This window comes from Stegostoma tigrinum, chromosome 45, assembly GCF_030684315.1.
Source record: "Stegostoma tigrinum isolate sSteTig4 chromosome 45, sSteTig4.hap1, whole genome shotgun sequence".
In the NCBI taxonomy this organism is placed as follows: Eukaryota; Metazoa; Chordata; class Chondrichthyes; order Orectolobiformes; family Stegostomatidae; genus Stegostoma; species Stegostoma tigrinum.
This window is the reverse complement of record NC_081398.1, coordinates 8,612,070-8,630,289: the sequence shown is the minus strand read 5'-3', so window position 1 is coordinate 8,630,289 and position 18,220 is coordinate 8,612,070. Positions and strand designations below refer to the sequence as shown.

Below are 18,220 nucleotides of genomic sequence, written 5' to 3'. Positions count from 1 at the left end.
CATGAAAGATCATCACCAGGGTTAAAACAGTCTGTTATTGCTGCATTTGGGAACTTACTGTGTGCAAGTCAATTGTTGCATTTCCTACTTTTCAACAGTGACTATGCTTCAAGATAAAGACTCCAGTGACTACAAAAGAGTCTGGGTTTCTTGATGCGGTGCTATAAAAATACAGATCTTTCATTCATGCTAGAATAGAGTTGACTTCCAAAGGAGTTACAGATGTGACTTAGAGTGTACAATAATGTAGCAATAGGCACAGAGAGAATAAAAAGCATATAATATAAGGCATCTTTTCCATAACATTTAAAAAATACATGTAAAATTTACAAAAAATACACTTCTGGGTGTATAAGACACCCTCAGTCACTCCTGTAACCTCCACATCTTCCAAAGGTTCACATTTGTCTTTTTAACCCCTATCAGTAGCTCTGTATGCTGGAGGTTAGTAATGCTCATGGGAAGTGTGGCTGGGGTAGGCCATGTGGAAAAGGCATCAATCAGGGATAGGGTTGAGGGTGGTGGTGAGGGATATGATGTAGCCACTCTACGTTCAAAGAAGCCCCCACTTCAGTGCAGTGACCTCTCCTAAAGTTGGTGTCCAAGATTTGGCCTATCTACGTGGCAACAGTTTAGGCCAGTGAACAGAATTAATGATCTGAATTTGGTACAGCTTCCCAGTCAAATGATCATCATCTCTCCTTCAATTTCTGAGCATGGAGTTACTAGTTAGATAGAGCCCCTCTTGGACTCAAGGAACCCTTGAGGTGACAACCAACCAGGCCTTCTCACATAGGCTTGAACTTTCCCATCCAAGTTGAACACTTCGCTTACTCTCACTTGCAGTGTCAAAATCGTCTTGGGATATGGCTTTGCCTTGATCAGGTGACTTCCATGATAGACTGGGAGTGTTGCAGAGAAGTGGGGTGTGGAGAAGAGGCAAGGGCAGATGCATGGGCTTCAGAAGCCCTCTCTCGAGTTTCCTCACTCTATCCAAGAATTCCAATGGCCTTTGGCTTTTCGATCCTCTGGCTTCCTTTAATGATTCACAATGAAAGCAATATTTGACCAAAAAAATGTAGGAAATGGGGGAACAGCACTGGTAGGGAGGGAGGGTAATTTGGAGCAAAGACACCTCAGGAAAAGAAAACAGTCCTCAGAATTTTCAGAGAGAAAAAGAACAAAGAAGAGGAGAGAGGAGCTTGCAATAAATAAGATTAGGCCTTTAGTGTTCAGCTTTTAAAACCAGGCACATCCAGTAGGCACTCACCTTCTCTTGGCTGGATTGACCACCCTCACATATATAATTTAAATGAAACATAGTATATCAAATCTTAAAATGAACTCTCTAAATCATTCTTATGATTGCAGCACTTATCAAACTTGTGGAACAGAAAGTGTGGAATCATAATGTTTGTGTATAAATTCATTCCTGAGAATGTGAGCTTTGCTGGTTGGGCTAGCATTTATTGCTCATCCTTAAGTACCCTGGATAAGGTGGTGGTGAACTGCCTTCTTGAACCATTGTAGTCCTTATTGTATAGGGACACTCACAGTGCTGTTAGGGAGAGAGTTCCAGGATTTTTCCCAGCAACATTAAAGGCATGGTGAATCGTTGAGGGGAACTTGCAGGTAGTGAAGCTCCCACCTATCTGCTGCTTTTATCCTCAATGGTGGAGGTCGTAAATTCGAAGTTGCTATCAGAGAAGCCTTCAGGAGTTCACATAACTCACTTGTAGCTGGTACACAGTGCCTCCACTGAGCCAGTGGTGGAGGGTGTAAATGTTGGAAGGTTGTAGATGGGGAACAATGAAGTAGAGCTGCTTTGTCCTGGATGGTACTTGCAAAAAACACATCAGACTGAACAGCAAGGGCTTATTCTTCACTGGCCCCACATTCCCATCAACTGTGGCTTCTCTGCCCTCAAATCTTACCATAACCGTCACTCCTGAGACCCATCCTGTTCCTTTTCTGTTTGGTACAGGAGCAGGTGCAGTGGGACAAAACATCTGCTCCCTTGTTTTTTTTTTAGTACGCTCAACCTACTTTTTTTCCCTGAATCAACCTGTTCAGGGATGCTTTTAGACACCTCTGGAACAAGTGGGACTCAAACCCGGGCCTCTTGGTCCACGGGTAGGAACATGACTACTGTGTTACAACAGGGCCCCTAAAGTCTACAACACCTGGTATTTTCAGACATTCTGTCAACCAAGTGGTAACCAGGGCGTTAATGATCCTAGACTGACAGATGTTGTGATTGCTGGAAAACCACTGGGAAAATCAGGGACAAACTGAGGAGAAGGACAGGATCATTTAGCCCCTCAAGCATGGTGCATCATTCAATTAGATAGTGGTTGATCGCTGTGTTAACAGCTTCCACACACCTTCATCCGTTACACGTGCCCAACCAAAATGTATCAATGTCACATTTGAAATTATCAAGGTTTTGTGGTGGCGGGGGGTGGGGTGGGGGGTATGGTTGGTGGATGGGATGAGGGTGGGTGGGGTCAGACGGTTTTTAGCGCATGTGTGTGCGTGGACAGCAGGAGTCGGGGGGGGGGGGGTGCAGGAGAAACAGAGTTGCAGAACTCCAATCCTCTGTGTGAAGATGAGCTTCTTGAAAATGTCACTGAAAGGCCTGGCTTGAACTGGAAGGTCATGCCCCCCACCCTAAACTGTCCAAACCCTCCATACCCCACACTCCCCAAACCCTAACAAGAGAAAATCATTTTTTTGCAATCAATGAAATCAACAAAATGGAAAACTCAAGCTGATCAGCTAAGTTTGGCCAATAGCATGGTCATTTGATAATGGAGGTAAGGTAGTATTACAGCACATGGGATAGAAGAGGGGGAAACAATGGCATAAATTAACTAAACCCGTAAGCCAAGGATCCAGGTTATGCTCAGGGTGGGAAGGGGGCACAGATTCAAGTCCTGCCAACATGAATTCAATCTTTTAAAATTCCTTTAAATTGAAATCTAGTCTCTGATTTTGTAAAAGTCTACAACATCCAAATCTCATGAAAGAATTTTAGAAGAGCAGCCGACAGCTGTGGGACTTTAGAAGAATGAGAGGTAATCTCATTGCAAAGTATGTACAATTCTAAAAGAGTTTGATAGGCTCAATTTGGAGACATATTTCTCTAGGTAGGGGAGATGGCAGTGGAAGCCTAGAATGGAGAAGCACAGTATCAAAATAAGGGTAAGGCCAGTTCAGACCGAGATGAGGAGGAATTCCTTCAGTTGAAGGTCGGGGAATCTTTGGAATTCTCCACCCTAGAAAGCTTGTGGATGCTTGAGTACGTTCAAGGCAGAGATCAATAACTTTTTTTTAAGTCACTAAGGGAAACAAGGGATCTGGCAGGAATTGGAGTTGAGGTAGCAGATCAGCCATAATCTTAATGATTTGATGGAGAAGGACAGGGTGGGATGGGGGTGTGAAATAGCATTCTGCTCCACTTTCCAATTGGCACAAAAGATGAGACAGCTACAACACAGGGTCATTAATGGCTCCATGTCTATGGTCCACGCTCTCCCGTGCGTCCTGTTGGCAATCAACAACTTCGACCTCGGAGCACAACATGTGAAATGATTTCTTCAATCAATCTACAGTGAAGACATCACAAGGGCCCTGCAGGGAAAGGGCAACAGATCCCACAGAGAAGGCTGGTGAGGAACGTGGTGGTTTGATTGATAGCTTGAGCAGCATTTTTTGAGGGGGTGGAGGGGGTGGCCATTGGTCAGCAGGTTCTGATTAAGTTGCTCAGATTGTCAAATGAGGTGCAATCACATTGAGGAGTGGCTCGGCAAAGGCCTCTGGGTTAAACTGGTAGGTCCAAGTCCAGGCCATCAGACTTTGCCAGTCCGACCACTCGCCCCTGCCTCCCCGCCCCTCCAACCCCGTCAAGGATCCACAAAGGAAACCATGATGTAGCGAGTCCCCCGGGTGGTCGGCAGGCCCTCGTGGAAGTGGGTGAGTCGGCCAGGGTGCATGAGGGACCATCCCTTCCGGGGAGCCTCGATCGAGCAGTTGTACCTCAGGAACCTGCAGCCTCCACCCTGCAGAAGAGGGTGAAAGGAGTTTCAGAAACTGGCAGAGACAGCAGACGATCTGCGCGGAATTTACAGCACGGCACTCAGCCTGTCGGTAATCCCCAATTACACTAGCTATTCCCTCCCAGGATGAGGCAAGTGTGATGTCATGTCACATCAACTTGTACCTTCACAGATGGTGGAATCTAACCGATCACATTCACCCAGAAGAATGGGTCCACGGCTCAGTCTCATTCGTAAAGAAAGACAAGGGTGACTATGAGGAGGGACTGAGTGCGAAGGTGATGAGGAATCGACAAGGGATAACGGGAACTGCAGATGCTGGAGAATCCAAGATAACAAAGTGTGGAGCTGGATGTTCACAGCAGGCCAAGCAGCATCTTAGGAACACAAAAGCTATTGTTTTGGGCCTAGACCCTTCATTAGAAAAGGGGGATGGGGAGAGGATTCTGAAATAAATAGGGAGGGAGGGGGTAAGGTGGACCGAAGATGGAAAGAGGAGATGGTAGGTGGAGAGGAGAGTATGGGTGGGGAGGTAGTGAGGGTATAGGTCATTCAGGGGAGGACAGACAGGTCAAGGGGGCGGCATGAGGTTTGTAGGTAGGAAATGGAGGTGTGGCTGGAGGTGGGAGGAGAGGATAGGTGAGAAGAACACGTTAGGTAGGTGGGGACGAGCTGGGCTGGTTTTGGGATGCAGTGGGGGGCGGGGAGATTTTGAAGCTGGTGAAATCCACATTGATAGCATCAGGCTGCAGGGCTCCCAAGCGGAATATGAGTTGCTTTTCCTGCAACCTTCGGGTGGCATCATTATGGCACTGCAGGAGGCCCATGATGGACATGTCATCTAAGGAATGGGAGAGGGAGTTGAAATGGTTCGCAACTGGGAGGTGCAGTTGTTTATTGCAAACCGAGTTGAGGTATTCTGCAAAGCAGTCCCCAAGCCTCCGCTTGGTTTCCCCAATGTAGAGGAGGCCACACCGGGTACAGCGGATGCAGTATACCTCACTGGCGGATATGCAGGAGAACATCTGCTTGATGTGGAAAGTCATCTTGGGGCCTGGGATGGGGGTGAGGGGGGAGGTGTGGAGGCAGGTGTAGCACTTCCTGCAGTTGTAGGGAGAAGTGCCGGGTGTGGTGGGGTTGGAGTGGAGTGTGGATCAGACAAGGGAGTCGCAGAGAGAGTGGTCTCTCCGGAAGGCAGACAAGGGTGGGGTTGGAAAAATGTCTTTAGTGGTGAGGTCGGAAAAATGTCTTGGGTGGTGGAGTCGGATTGTAGATGGTGGAAGTGTCAGAGGATGATGCGTTGTATCCAGAGGTTGGTGGGGTGGTATGTGAGGACTAGGGGATTCTCTTTCCTCCGACACTTCCGCCATCTACAATCCGACCCCACCACTAAAGACAACTCCCAGTCGCGAATTATTTCAACTACCCCTCCCATTCCTTAGATGACATGTCCATCCTGGGCCTCCTGCAGTGCCATAATGATGCCACCCGAAGGTTGCAGGAACAGCAACTCATATTCTGCTTGGGAGCCCTGCAGCCCAATGGTATCAATGTGGATTTCACCAGCTTCAAAATCTCCCCTCCCCCCACTGCATCCCAAAACCAGCCCAGCTTGTCCCCACCTGCCTAACCTGTTCTTCCTCTCACCTATCCCCTCCTCCCACCTCCAGCTGCACCTCCATTTCCTACCTACTAATCTCATTCCGCCCCCTTGACCTGTCCATCCTCCCCGGAATGACCTATCCCCTCCCTACCTCTCCTCTCCACCTATCTTCTCCTCTATCCATCTTCAGTCCACCTCCCCCGCCTTCCTGTTTATTTCAGAATCCTCTCCCCACCCCCTTTTCTAATGAAGGGTCTAAGCCCAAAACATCAGCTTTTGTGCTCCGAAGATGCTGCTTGGCCTACTGTGTTCATCCAGCCCCACACTTTGTTGTCAAGGAAGGACAAAGGAGAGGCCAAGGAGGGACCAAGGGAGAGAGAACAGGGGATCAAGTGAGAGGGTGATAAAGGACTGAGTGAGTGAGGACAGATCAGGTCAGACAGTGAGGGGAACTGAGTGAGAAGTGCATGAGTGTCTGGGTGAATGAGCAAGGAGACATCAATTGGGAAAGTGAGGGGAGAATCAAATGAGAGGTAAGTCGAGTAAGGGAGTGAGGTAGTGTGTGAGTAATAGAGTGAGGAGATTGATTGGGAAAGTCAGGACAAATCAAGTGAGGGGAGAATGGAGTTGGGTGAGGTAATGTCCGAGTGAGAGAGCGAGGAAACAGACTGAGAGGGAATGAGGTGAGGAGGGATCCAGTGAAAGCATTAAGGGGTACAGCTATTCCTCCACTGGGCCCTGTCTGGGGAAGCATCTCCTCCTGAGTAGGAAGAAGCTGACAGTCAGCAACAGCTACTTACCTCATAGTCAACCCCCTTGGTGTTGAGGGCGATGTTGATGGTGAACGTTGACGAATCGTGGTGAGGTCGGAGCGATGGCTGCTCATCCGGACGGTAACGGACCATGAAATTCATCACTGCCTCGGCCTATCAGAAAGATCTAGAAATGAGAGAGGGAGACACAGGGACGGTGTGATCCTGACAGACCCTGTCCCGTCAGCAATACCCACAAGTCCCTGGAGGTGTCCTATCCAACACAGATGCAGCACGGGGTTAGACAAATTCCCTGGACAGGATGGGTTGCATTCTTGGATATTAAAGGAAGTAGCACCAGATGCACTGGCAGTAATTTCCAAAAACCCTTAGATTCTGGAAAACTCCCAGAAGATTAGAAAAGTTCCAATGTAACTCCCTTATTCAAGAAGGGGGACCAGGAAAAAAGGCAACTATATGCCAATTAGCTATTTACCTATTACAAAAGATATAATAACAGAGCAACTAGAAATCCGTATTAAATCAAGCATTTCACTTGATGATCTGTCCGTTAGAAGGATCAGCCCAAAACATTAGCTTTGTTTTTCTCCCCACAGATGCTGCCATGCCTGCTGAGTTTCTCCAGCATTTTGTGCTTTATCTGTCCTTCTCCCACACCCTTTCCATTTCACCCCATCACAATTCCCTTCTGTTCTTTTCTCTCCACCCGCCACCGCCCACCCAACCAACTCCACCTTTACCCAGCATCCCCCTGTAACGTATCCACCTCATCCAATCTCCGTGGAAGCAAGGTGTACATTCTCACCACTCTCCGGGTGAAACAGAAAAGTAAGCCTCTCGAGTAACCTCCGCCATTCATATAAGGTCACAGCAGATATAGTGACTCCGTATCCCACCTGGCCCCAATAACCTTAACTTCACCCCTGGCTTATCATTAATCTTTCCCTCTGCCTTAGAAACATTCAAGGACTCTGTTTCCACCACCTTTTGAGGAACAATTCCAAAGACACTCAACCCTGTCTGTGAAAGAAATTCTCATCTCTGTCTTAAATGGATTTTTAAAAAGTGACTCTAAATTTCTTCATGGATTTATAAGTAACTTTCTTATATTGATGGTACCTTGACCCCAGATAGAACCCTCTTCTCCACACCTCTCCTCTCCCATACTATGTCCCTCTCACGCCGCCCTACTCCATGCCCCTTCTGCGTACCTTGGTGTAATAACCAGGATATAATTTTTCTGTCACTGGGGCAATGTATTTCCTCAGGAATTTCAGCCACTCCCTCTCAAAGCCAACCTGCTTCATGTGAATGTCAACGGTTGGGACATTCTCGTAACCTCCGCTGAGCCGCAAATCCTGGGGAAACAATAACCACAGCAAGAAGCTTACAGAAAGATAGACTCACAATTAGGCAGCACCATTCACAACTTTAGCACTTTGCGAAGCATTTTACAGACAATTCTGAAATTGCAACTTAGGGAACAGGAGCCCTCCAAGTCACACACCATTTTGATGTAGAAACATATCTCCGTTCCTTTAATGTCACTGGGTAATAATCTTTGGAACTCTCTCCCTAACAGCACTGTGGGTACCCATTCACTCAAATGACTGCAGCAGTTACAGGAGGCAGCACAGCATCTCAAGGGGAAATTACAGGCTGTCCTCAACTTTTTAAAAAATCTTTCAAGGGATGTGAGCATTAGTGGCAAAGTTTTATTGCCCTTGGCTGAATGATTTGCTCAGGTATCTCAGAGGGCAGTTAAGAGTCAACCACTCTACTGTCCATCTAGAGTCATACATAGGCCAGAGAGAACAAAGGCAGCAGATTTCCTTCCTTAAATGAAACCAGTTCACAATTCTGAGGCAGGCCTTGAACCCTTGACTTTTTGATTTGCATGCAAGAATGGATGGCAAAACTGTGCTTTAATAGATGTATTTGCTCCTTTTTTTAAATGGCAGAAGGTTAAGACAGAGGCACCAATTGGTCTGCTTCAAAGCCCATAAAGTAAATAGCTTGTAGGGCCTTGGGTTTTTGTTTAAAATGTTGGAACAAAAGAAGCAGCTTGAATGAGTGGGGTCAAGCTCCCACATAACCAGGATTTTTAGTTTTGGTGGTTCAGTAACAGTGGTGTTGGAGTCTCGAAGCTGGATGTGGAAGCTCTTATTCCTCTTTGTTACAGCTAAAAGCTGGGGTTCTCTTCCTGCTGCTAGAACTGCACATAAGACAATACATTTTACTGAATTTGCCTTTGCCAAGGGTGCATTTGTGGGAACTATGAAACAGTTACTGTTTAGTTGATAAATAATCTAATATTTTGTTAAGTTTTCCAATAGAGTTAAGTTATTCCGATTTCTTCTTTTTTTTGTATTTTAACTATGGTGTATGAATAAAGTGTGTTGAGTCTCAAGCTGGGTAGTTTGACCCATCCAGAATGCAACACCTGGCACTTGCCTTTAAAGTAAGAAGTATTTTGAGAAGGTTTGGACTGGTCCATAACAAATGTGATCCACTTAGGCTTGGCTATCTATTCAATCATAGCAGTGAACAAAGAGAAAACTGATGGTCAAAGTCATGAAAAGGAGCATGGCAATAGAAGTCAGCAAGTACAGCAACAGCTAAAAGGCATCTCATAATGTACCACCCATGGCCCCAGTCAGTATTATTGCCATCTCTTTTAGCCACTTGTTCAGCCATTTCAGAGGTCATTAAGAGTCAATCACACAACAGTGGGTCTGGAACCACATACAAGATAGACCTGGTAAGGAAGACATAAGTTTTATTTTTTAATTCATTTTTGGGATGTGGGCATTTATTGCCAATCCATCTTTAGAGGAGGTGAGGGCCTACCTAGTGATATTATCACTGGACAGTTAATCAAGCGACCTAAGTAATGTTCTGGGGACACGGAGGAGGGTACAGTTTGAATGCAATAAAAATCTGGAATTAAGAGTCTAACGATGACCATGAATCTATTGTTGATCACTGGAAAAATTCATCTGGTTCACTAATGCCCATTAGGGAAGGAAACTGCCATCCTTACCTGGTCAGGCCTATATGTGACTCCAGGCCCACAGCAATGTGGTTGACACGTAACTGCTCTCTGAGCAATTAGGGATGAGTAATAAATGGTGGCCTTGCCAGTGACACACTCAAAAAAAATGCCCTTAAAATGATGCTGAGTCGTCTTCTTAAACTGCTGCAATCTGTGTGCTGCAGGATCTCAGAGTGCTGTTTAGGGAGGGAGTTCCAGGATTTTGATCCACAGACACTGAAGAAATGACGATACATTTCCAAGTCAGCATGGTGTGTGACTTGGAGGGGCACTTGGATAGTGTTTAGATTAGATTGGATTACCTACAGTGTGGAAACAGGCCCTTCGTCCCAACAAGTCCACACTGCGCCTTGAAGCATCCCACCCAGGCCTATCCCCCTATATCCCACACACCCCTGAACACTATGGGCAATTTAGCATGGCAATCCACCTAGCCTGCACACCTTTAGACGGAGGGAGGAAACCAGAGCACCCGGAGGAAACCCACGCAGACACGGGGAGAATGTTCAAACGCCACACAGACAGTCGCCCAAGGCTGGAATTGAACCTGGGTCCCTGGTGCTGTGAGGCTGCAGTGCTAACCACTGAGCCACCGTGCTGCCCCGTGTTCCTATGTGAATGCTACCTTGTCCTTGTTGATGATAGAGTTTGCGGGTTTAGAAGGTGCTTTTGGAAGAGATTTGGCAAGCTGATGCAGTGCATCCTCCAGATGTTATACACTGCTGCTACCGAGCATCCGTGTTGGCAGACGCTTATGTTTAAGCAGAGGGCAGGGTACTGATCAAACAGGGTTGTTTTGTCCTGGCTCACATTTCTTCACCAAGTATGGACAACATAAATTATTTTGCTGTTTGTGCCCTATCCTTTTGGTGCCAGAGAAACTAACTGTTGTTCAGCAAACAGAAGCTGAGGTCACCCAGAGCTCAATGGTGACTTAGTGCCCAGGACATAATGGAAGTGCAATGTCACACGATCTGCCAGGGATTGTGAATGTAGGTCATTACTCAGGTCAGTGACGAGAAAATAGCAGCAACAGGGCTACCAGTGAAGTAAAAAAAACTTAAGGCTGACGTGGAGCTCATCAACTTGCTCAGACATCACTGGTCACTTCAGGTTCCTTTCTGCTAAGGCCTAATTTCATTCACGTAGCCGCCTAACTGCTTTTCGCAGCAGACTGAATAACAGAGAAGGACAAATTGTCTGGGAGGCCTACTGGCGAGGATCAGCAATCTTCAGGGGGCGAAATCCCTGGCCTCATTCATCTTAAACAAAGAGCAAGTGCTCCTCACCAACATCAATATCAAAGAGTCATTCATGATTGAATGGCAGAGCAGTCTTGATGGGCCGAACGGCCTAATTTCTGCTCCTATGTCTTATGGTCTTGTAGGAGAAACTTCTTCAGCCAGAGATTAGTGAATCTCTGGAAGTCACTGCCATAGAAGGCTGTGGAGGCCAGGTCATTGAGTACCTTTAAGATTGAGATAGATAGGTTCTTGATTAACTGACCTAAAGTGACCTCATTGATTCACTAATGGAATGGCGCGAGTGGATTGGCACAGTGTGGCCCTGTTGCCTTAGAAAATAGAATACATCTAGTGCGATGGTCTGATCCAGCCTTCTTACCTCGTGCTTTCCTCCAGACCACTGGCCATAATGCTCCAGTTCTTGTACCAGCTCATCACAGGCTCGCTCAGAGAGAATAGGGAACCAGTAGACATCAGGGCACGGCTGAGCAAGGAACACAGACTCAGTCAGCTAGCGGCAAAGAAATCTCCAATAGGTTCACTAAAAACAAACAGCTAATTGTGCAATCAGAATTAGCTGGACACCAAATTAAAATAGTTCATGGCCAGACAGCCTGGATTGTACTTTTCAACTAAATCAGGCAAATTGTGTGACCAAACATGGTTTATGACAGATGGATTGCTGTCGGAAATCAGGAAGGCTGAGGGAGAGGTCAGTGAAACAATTTCTCTGTAACCCCTGGCAGGACTGAGAGAGAACAGAAACTTGGATCAGGATGAGGCCATTCGGCCCCTCAAGCCTGGTCCATGATCATTCAATTAAATTGTGGAAAGAGAGGGGAAAGTGAGAGGGAAGGAGATAGAGGAAAAGAGAAGGACACCGTATTAAAGAGAGAGATATGGCAAGAATCAGAGAGGGACAGAGTGGGAGAGAACAGAGAGCTGGACAGCTGGAAAGAAAAAGAGTGAGAGACAGCATGTGTGTGAGAGAGAGAGTGAGAGAGAGAGAGAGAGAGAGAGATGAATGGAGAGATACTTTGACGAAAGAGGGAGGGAGGATGTGGAGAATGAGAGAGGGAGGGCACGAGACAGAGAGAGAGCAAGTCAGGGAGAGAGGAGGGGATGATATGGAAAGGGCAGGGAGAAAAAAGGGGGTAGAGAAAAAGAGGGGGCAGAGAGAGGGGTAGGAGAGAGGAGGGGGCAGGAGAGGGGGTTTGGAGAGAGGGGGCGAGGAGAGAGGGTGGAGGCTTGGGAGAGAAGTGAAGTGGGGTGAGAGAGAGTGGTGAGGGAGGCTGCAAAAGAGAGAGTGGGTGTGAAATAGGGGGATGTGAAAGAGTGGGGGTCTGTGAAAAAGGGGGGGTGGGGGGTGAGAGACGGGGTAGGGACGGGGGGCAGACAGAGGGTGGGAGAGAGAGGAGAGAAGGGGGACGAGACAGGAAGGTGGAAGGCGAGTGTGAAAGAGAGGGGGGTAGGGGGGTGAGAGAGGGTGGGAAGGACAGGGGAAGCGGGGAGACGGGTGAGAGAGAGGGGAAGGGAAAGAGGGATGGGGGAGAGAGGTTGAGGGGAGACAGAGAGATATAAATAAAAAGAAGAGGAAGTGGGGGAAAGAGGGAGGGCGGAAAAGATAGAAGGACAGAGAGAGGGAAACAACAAGGAATATGCACATACATTCAGCCTTCTCCACCATTCAATAAGGTAACGGCTGATCCGACTGTTCACATGCACATTCACAAATTCACATTCCTGCTACCTTTTCAGGAAGAGAATTCCAATGACTCATAAATATTGAAGAAATAAATTAGCCTAATTTCTGTTTTAAATAGATGACTTTTTATTTCTCATAATTCTCAAATACAGATTTCCTGTACCAGGACACATCATCTCCACATCTACTCTGTCTGGCTCTTTTATGTTTTATTCAAGTTATCTCCTACTCCTCTGTTTTCCAGTGGACACAAACCTAGTCTCTCCAACCTTTCTCATACGGCAACTTGCCCATTACAGGTATTAGTCTAGTAAACCTGCTCTGAACTGCCTCCAACAAATGGAGACCACAATTGTGCTCAATACTCCAGATGTGATCTTATCAGTGCCCTGTATAACTAAAGCTTAACCTCTATGGTTGTATTTAATTTCCTTCCAGAAATGATAACATTCTATTAGCTCACCTAATTACTTGTCGTATCTGCACAGAAGCTTCTTGCAGTTCATCATTTGGGATGCTAGCGAGTTGTGAGAAGATTTGTAGCTCAGGTTGAGGTTCTGGACGTGAGTTTGCTCGCTGAGCTGGAAGGTTCGTGGCATCAGGGTAGCTCACAAACCCACCAACACACTAAAACAGCAGCTAATGAACTTAAAAGACCCTATACAGACAACAAATAAAACGAACGTGATCTACAAAACACCTTGCAAGAACTGTGACAAACACTACATTGGACAAAAAGGCAGAAAGCTAGCCACCAGGATACATGAACATCAACTAGCCACAAAACGACATGACCCACTGTCACTAGTATCCTTACATACAGGTGAGGAAGGACACCACTTTGATTGGGACAACACATCCATCCTAGGACAAGCCAAACAGAGACAAGCACGAGAATTCCTAGAAGCATAGCATTCCAACCGGAACTCCATCAACAAACACATTGATTTGGAGCCAATCTACCATCCCCCTGAGAAAAAGAACAGGAAATGACATCACAAACACAGGAAATGACATCACCAACCCAAAGAAACCTAACCAGATAAATAGAAAGCGGGACATAATACCAGCGCTTCGTCGGAGGCTCACTGATGATGTTACCTAGTATGGTGACGAAATGTCTGAAAACGAACCTTCCAGCTCAGCGAGCAAACTTACATCCAGATCATTTAGGATATTCAAATCCCTCTCATGTCAGAGCTCTGCAATCTCTCACAATTCAGATAATCTAATTACCTATTATTCTCCCCGGCAAAATAAACAATCTCACATTTCCCCACATTATACTTTGTAGATTGTTGTCCACTCACCCTAAACTATCTACATTCCTCTGTAATATCTATCTCCTCTTCATAACTCTTCACAACCCCACCTCTGTCCCTTCGATTATATATTAACTGTAACCAGTTAAAGTTCCAGCGCCAATCCCTGAGACACAGCACTCATTACATTGTGTTAACCTGAAACAGAATTTCTATACCTGCTCACGGTTTTCTGTTAGCCAGCCAACTTTCTATCCCAGCCAATATGCTACCCTACACCAGAACTTCTACTGTCCACAGCAGCCTTGATCAAATGCCTTCTGAAAATCTAAGTACAGCCCATCCACCAGTTTCCCCTGTATCTACACCATGTGTCACTTACTTAAAGAGCTCCAACAGATTGGATAAGCAAGATTTCCTTTTCACAAAACCTTGATGACCCTGTCCGATTGCCTTGAACTTATCTAAATAGCCTGCTAAAATTTCCTTAGTCAGAAGTCACATCACCTGACAAAGGAGAAACATTTCAAAAGCTTGTGATTTTAAATAAACTGTTGGACTACAACCTGATGTTATGTGACTTCTGACTTTACCCACACCAGTCCAACACCCACACGTCCACAGCATAATTTCCTTAATAGCCACTTTTAATACTTGACCTCTGGCATATGTAAGCTAACCGGCTTGCAGTTTGTTGCCTTCTCTCTCCCTCTGTTTGTGAATAAGGGAGCTAAACTTACTATCTTCTAATCTAATGCGAACTACAATGAATGAAGGGAGTTTTGTAAAATTAAAAACAATGTATCAACTATCTCACCAGCCTCTTCTTTTATGACCCACAGATGAATTTGGTCAGGACCTAGGCACTTTTTGGCCCACAGCTTCAACAATTTACTTCTCTGGCAGTTGTGATTTTCCCCGAGTTCCTCTCTTTCTTCTATTTCATGACTAATCACTGTTCTGGATGTGAGTTTGCTCGCTGAGCTGGAAAGTTAGTTTTCAGATGTTTCGTCACCACTCTAGGTAACATCATCAGTGAGCCTCCGACGAAGCGCTGGTGTTATGTCCCGCTTTCTATTTATCTGTTTAGATTTCCTTGGGTTGGTGATGTCATTTCCTGTTCAATTACACTATTGGTCACTACTACCTACAGATACAATTAACTAATTACCTCATAATGAAAGTATCTCATTGCACAATAGCAGGTCTGGTTTAGCCTGCTCTCTTGTTGGCTCGAGACGTGCTGTTATCATAAACTATTCTGAAATTTGTGAAGAAAAAAGTCAGAGTTAAGGTTTTGGGTCCTGTGATCCTTCCTCAGAACTGGGTGTTTTTGCTCCTGATTTACAGTACCTGCAGTTCTTTCGGTTTTTATTGAGTTTTAACTCATTGGCATATCTTTTCTAGGCATGACCACAGTGAAAAAGTTCTGCTCCTCTCTTCAACAGGGTTTCCATTCTAATCTTTCTTCTTGTCCACCCAGTTCTGAGGAAGGGTAACTGGACCCGAAATGTTAACTGATTTTTCCATCATAGTTGCTGCCGGACCTGCTGAGCTTTTCCAGTAGCTTCGGTTTTTGTACCTTTTCCTAGCTGTCCTAGCGAAATGTCCTACCCTTCGATATTCAGTTCCCAATCAAGTCATCCTTCAGCCATGTCTTTGCAACGGTCACCAGGTGGTATTTATTGAATTATAATTGTGTTCTTATTTCATCAATTTTGTTTTGAAAGCAACGTGCATTCAAATACATGGTCTTTAGTTTTCTTGTTTTATCCTCCTTGTAAATTCCAGCGTTAACTTTTGGTTTATTTATAGGTGCATATTCTCTATCCCTTTTGTTTCAGTCTGTTTTTTGGTTCCTGTATTAACACCTTTCTTTCTATCTTTGGCTGTATTCCTTGATTTACCATGTTTTTCCAAGGTGGTCCCTTGTCTTCACTATTTTGTTTAAAATCGTCTTTACTTCCCAGGTTATGTGGTTGGCAAGAACACAAGCCCCAGCAGAGTTCAGGAGGAGACTGGCCCATTGGTACAGACCCCACTTTCCCAAGTGCCCAACAAACTGGAAGCATAATAGATCTGCTATTATGCAATGAGATAGAATTAACTAATTACCTTATAATGAAAGCATCCTTACCAAATGTTTCCCACACTAGTCTCTGAGATATACATTCATCTCTCTAGCCTGATTTACTTGATGCCAATTTGCCCATGGCCCTGGTAATAATCTAGAAACTATGCCCCTGCTTCTTAATTGGCACCTAGCCCCATATACTGACTATTCAGAACTCTCTTCTTTGCCCTGCTAACGTCAGTGTTACCTACATAGACCATGATGACTGGATCCTTTCTCAACCACTGAAAATTCCTCTGCAGCCCTGGGGAAATATGCCGAATCCTGGCACCGGGCAGGTGACACAGCCTCCAGAACTCGTGCTCTTTGCTGGAGAGAACGGTGTCTGTCTCTTTGATTATACTGTCCACTACAACCAGAACATTCCTTTCTCTTTCTGTGGCTAGAATGGCTTCATCCATCATGGTGCCATGGGAAGTCAGTTCACAAACCAGACATGCTGAAAACACCTCAAGCTTGTCCGACAAATACAAAGGATGAGGCTCCTGTGTTCATCCCTCTGGGAGAGTAGTGGAGAATATGAAAGGGAGCTTGTAAGGGGGAAGAGAGAGAGAGAGACAGAAAGCGAAGGCAATCATGAGAATATCAGTCAGAGAGAGCAAGAAAGAAGCTGCCAATTTGTCAACAGCAGGATCCCATGAAAAGAAACATGACGTACAACAGATAATCTGTGTTTGTGATGTTTACAGATCATAGAATCCCTACAGTGTAAGGGCACACTGACACATCCCCCTATAATCCACCTAATCTCCACATCCCTGAACACTATGGACAATTTAGCATGACCACTCCACCTAGCCTTTGAACTGTGGGAGGAAACCCACGCAGGCACGGAGAGAACGTGCAAACTCCACACAGACAGTAGCTTGGCATTGAGGGGTTAATATTGGCCAGAATACCAGGGGTAACTTAGCTGCTCATTTTGCAACAGTGCCCATTGGATCTTTTACACCCATCTGAGAAAACTTGGCTTAAAAGTACATCTGCAAGACATCTCTAATAGTGATGCGTTCACTCAGCGCAGCACTGAGAGTGTTGACCTGACTAAGGGCTGAGGGGCCTGGGCCCCTTGAAAGGGAGACAAGAGATGCAGACTTCTCCATTTGTTGTGACAGACCTCCTACCAGGTTTCCTGCAGAAATCGATGGCGCATCAGAAATGTTCAGGACACCGAATGAATCTAGGATGGAAACTCTATCTCCAAGGGAAAAGATTTGCTGAAACCGAGCAACAAAGAAATGATGGTTCCAAAGTTCATGGGAATCTGGGCATATAGAATCGAAGGAAAAAGAATGTCAAATCTTCAGTGCTTACCTGTTGCACGAGATTTTCACTGAAAATTCGGGAGTAATTCTCATGAATATATTTCTCTTTCCAATCCTGCTCATAAAGAAATAGTGTTCAGAACAGGAAAGTATCATCATTAAGAATTAATTCAAAGATGGAAAATCGCCCCACAATCACGATGTTGACTTAATCACACTGCTTCTCCCAGTCACAAAAGTTCTGTATCGATCCCAAAACTAATGTGCTATCCAATATTCTCTAATCCCACTGCCTTGTTGTCTCCCTATAGCCCTGTCACAATCCCAGTGAAGGAATGGGCAAAAAAAATGGGTAGGAAGAAATAGGAGAAAGAGCGGGTGAGTGAGAGAGATGTGTGTGAAAGTGTGCAAAGGTGTAAGAGAGGTGTGAGAAAGATATAAAAGAATCACAGAGAATCAGAAAGAGAGAGAAGGGCATATGAGAGAAAAGTGTGTAAGAGAAAGAAAATATGAGAGGGAGGAAGAGAAGCTGTGAGAGTAGAAAGTGAGACAAAGTTGTGTGTGAGAGACAGATAGAAAAGGAGAGAGAGAGAACATGTGACAAAGAGAGAAGGTAATGACATGGGTTGGAGGAAGAGAGAAGGCAGCTAGAGGCTGTGTGCCCACACTCACCTCTGGATTGCTGAAGATTTGCCACAGGTCATTGTGAAGATGGCTAGTGTTATAATTGGAGAGTGACAAGAGATGACCGAAGTCATCGAGATTCGTCACAAACATGAAGATTCCCTGAAAGCCAGAGTGAGAACCAGTCAGTGAGTGTTAAACTTAATCCCAGAGATACTGTATAAACAGACAAGCTGTCATCAAACATCAGCTGACTATACTCACAATGATCAGGCTCCCTAATGATTTGTTTGTGTAGGTTCATTTCTCCCCTTGTTTTTCTTTGTGTTTCTCTCACACACACCCTCTCTCATTTTCTTCATATTTCTACCTCTCCATCTCTCCGACACACAGAAACTGCGCCGTGTGTGTCTTCTCTGCCCCACATATGTGTGTGTGTGTGTGTCTTCCCTGCCCCGTGTGTGTGTGTGTGTGTGTGTGTGTGTGTGTATGTGCAC

At 45.5% G+C, this 18,220-nt stretch overlaps 1 protein-coding gene across 3 annotated transcripts in view; it reads right to left on the bottom strand.

Annotated features, from left to right (window-relative positions):
- Positions 1–263: 263 nt before the first annotated feature.
- Positions 264–18,220, bottom strand: part of LOC125448668 (multifunctional procollagen lysine hydroxylase and glycosyltransferase LH3-like) — a 78,187-nt gene continuing 60,230 nt past the window's right edge. For 2 of the 3 annotated variants that reach the window (XM_059642714.1, XM_059642715.1), the window contains 6 exons: positions 17,772–17,885; positions 17,149–17,214; positions 11,113–11,217; positions 7,646–7,792; positions 6,462–6,587; positions 264–4,061 (listed from right to left, as the gene is read on the bottom strand). In XM_059642714.1, coding sequence (XP_059498697.1) covers positions 3,906–4,061; positions 6,462–6,587; positions 7,646–7,792; positions 11,113–11,217; positions 17,149–17,214; positions 17,772–17,885 — 714 coding nt within the window. In that variant the 3' untranslated portion in view covers positions 264–3,905. Of the gene's footprint in view, positions 4,062–6,461; positions 6,601–7,645; positions 7,793–11,112; positions 11,218–17,148; positions 17,215–17,771; positions 17,886–18,220 lie in introns of all 3 variants that reach the window. The other variant, XR_009443445.1, reaches the window with a different exon arrangement.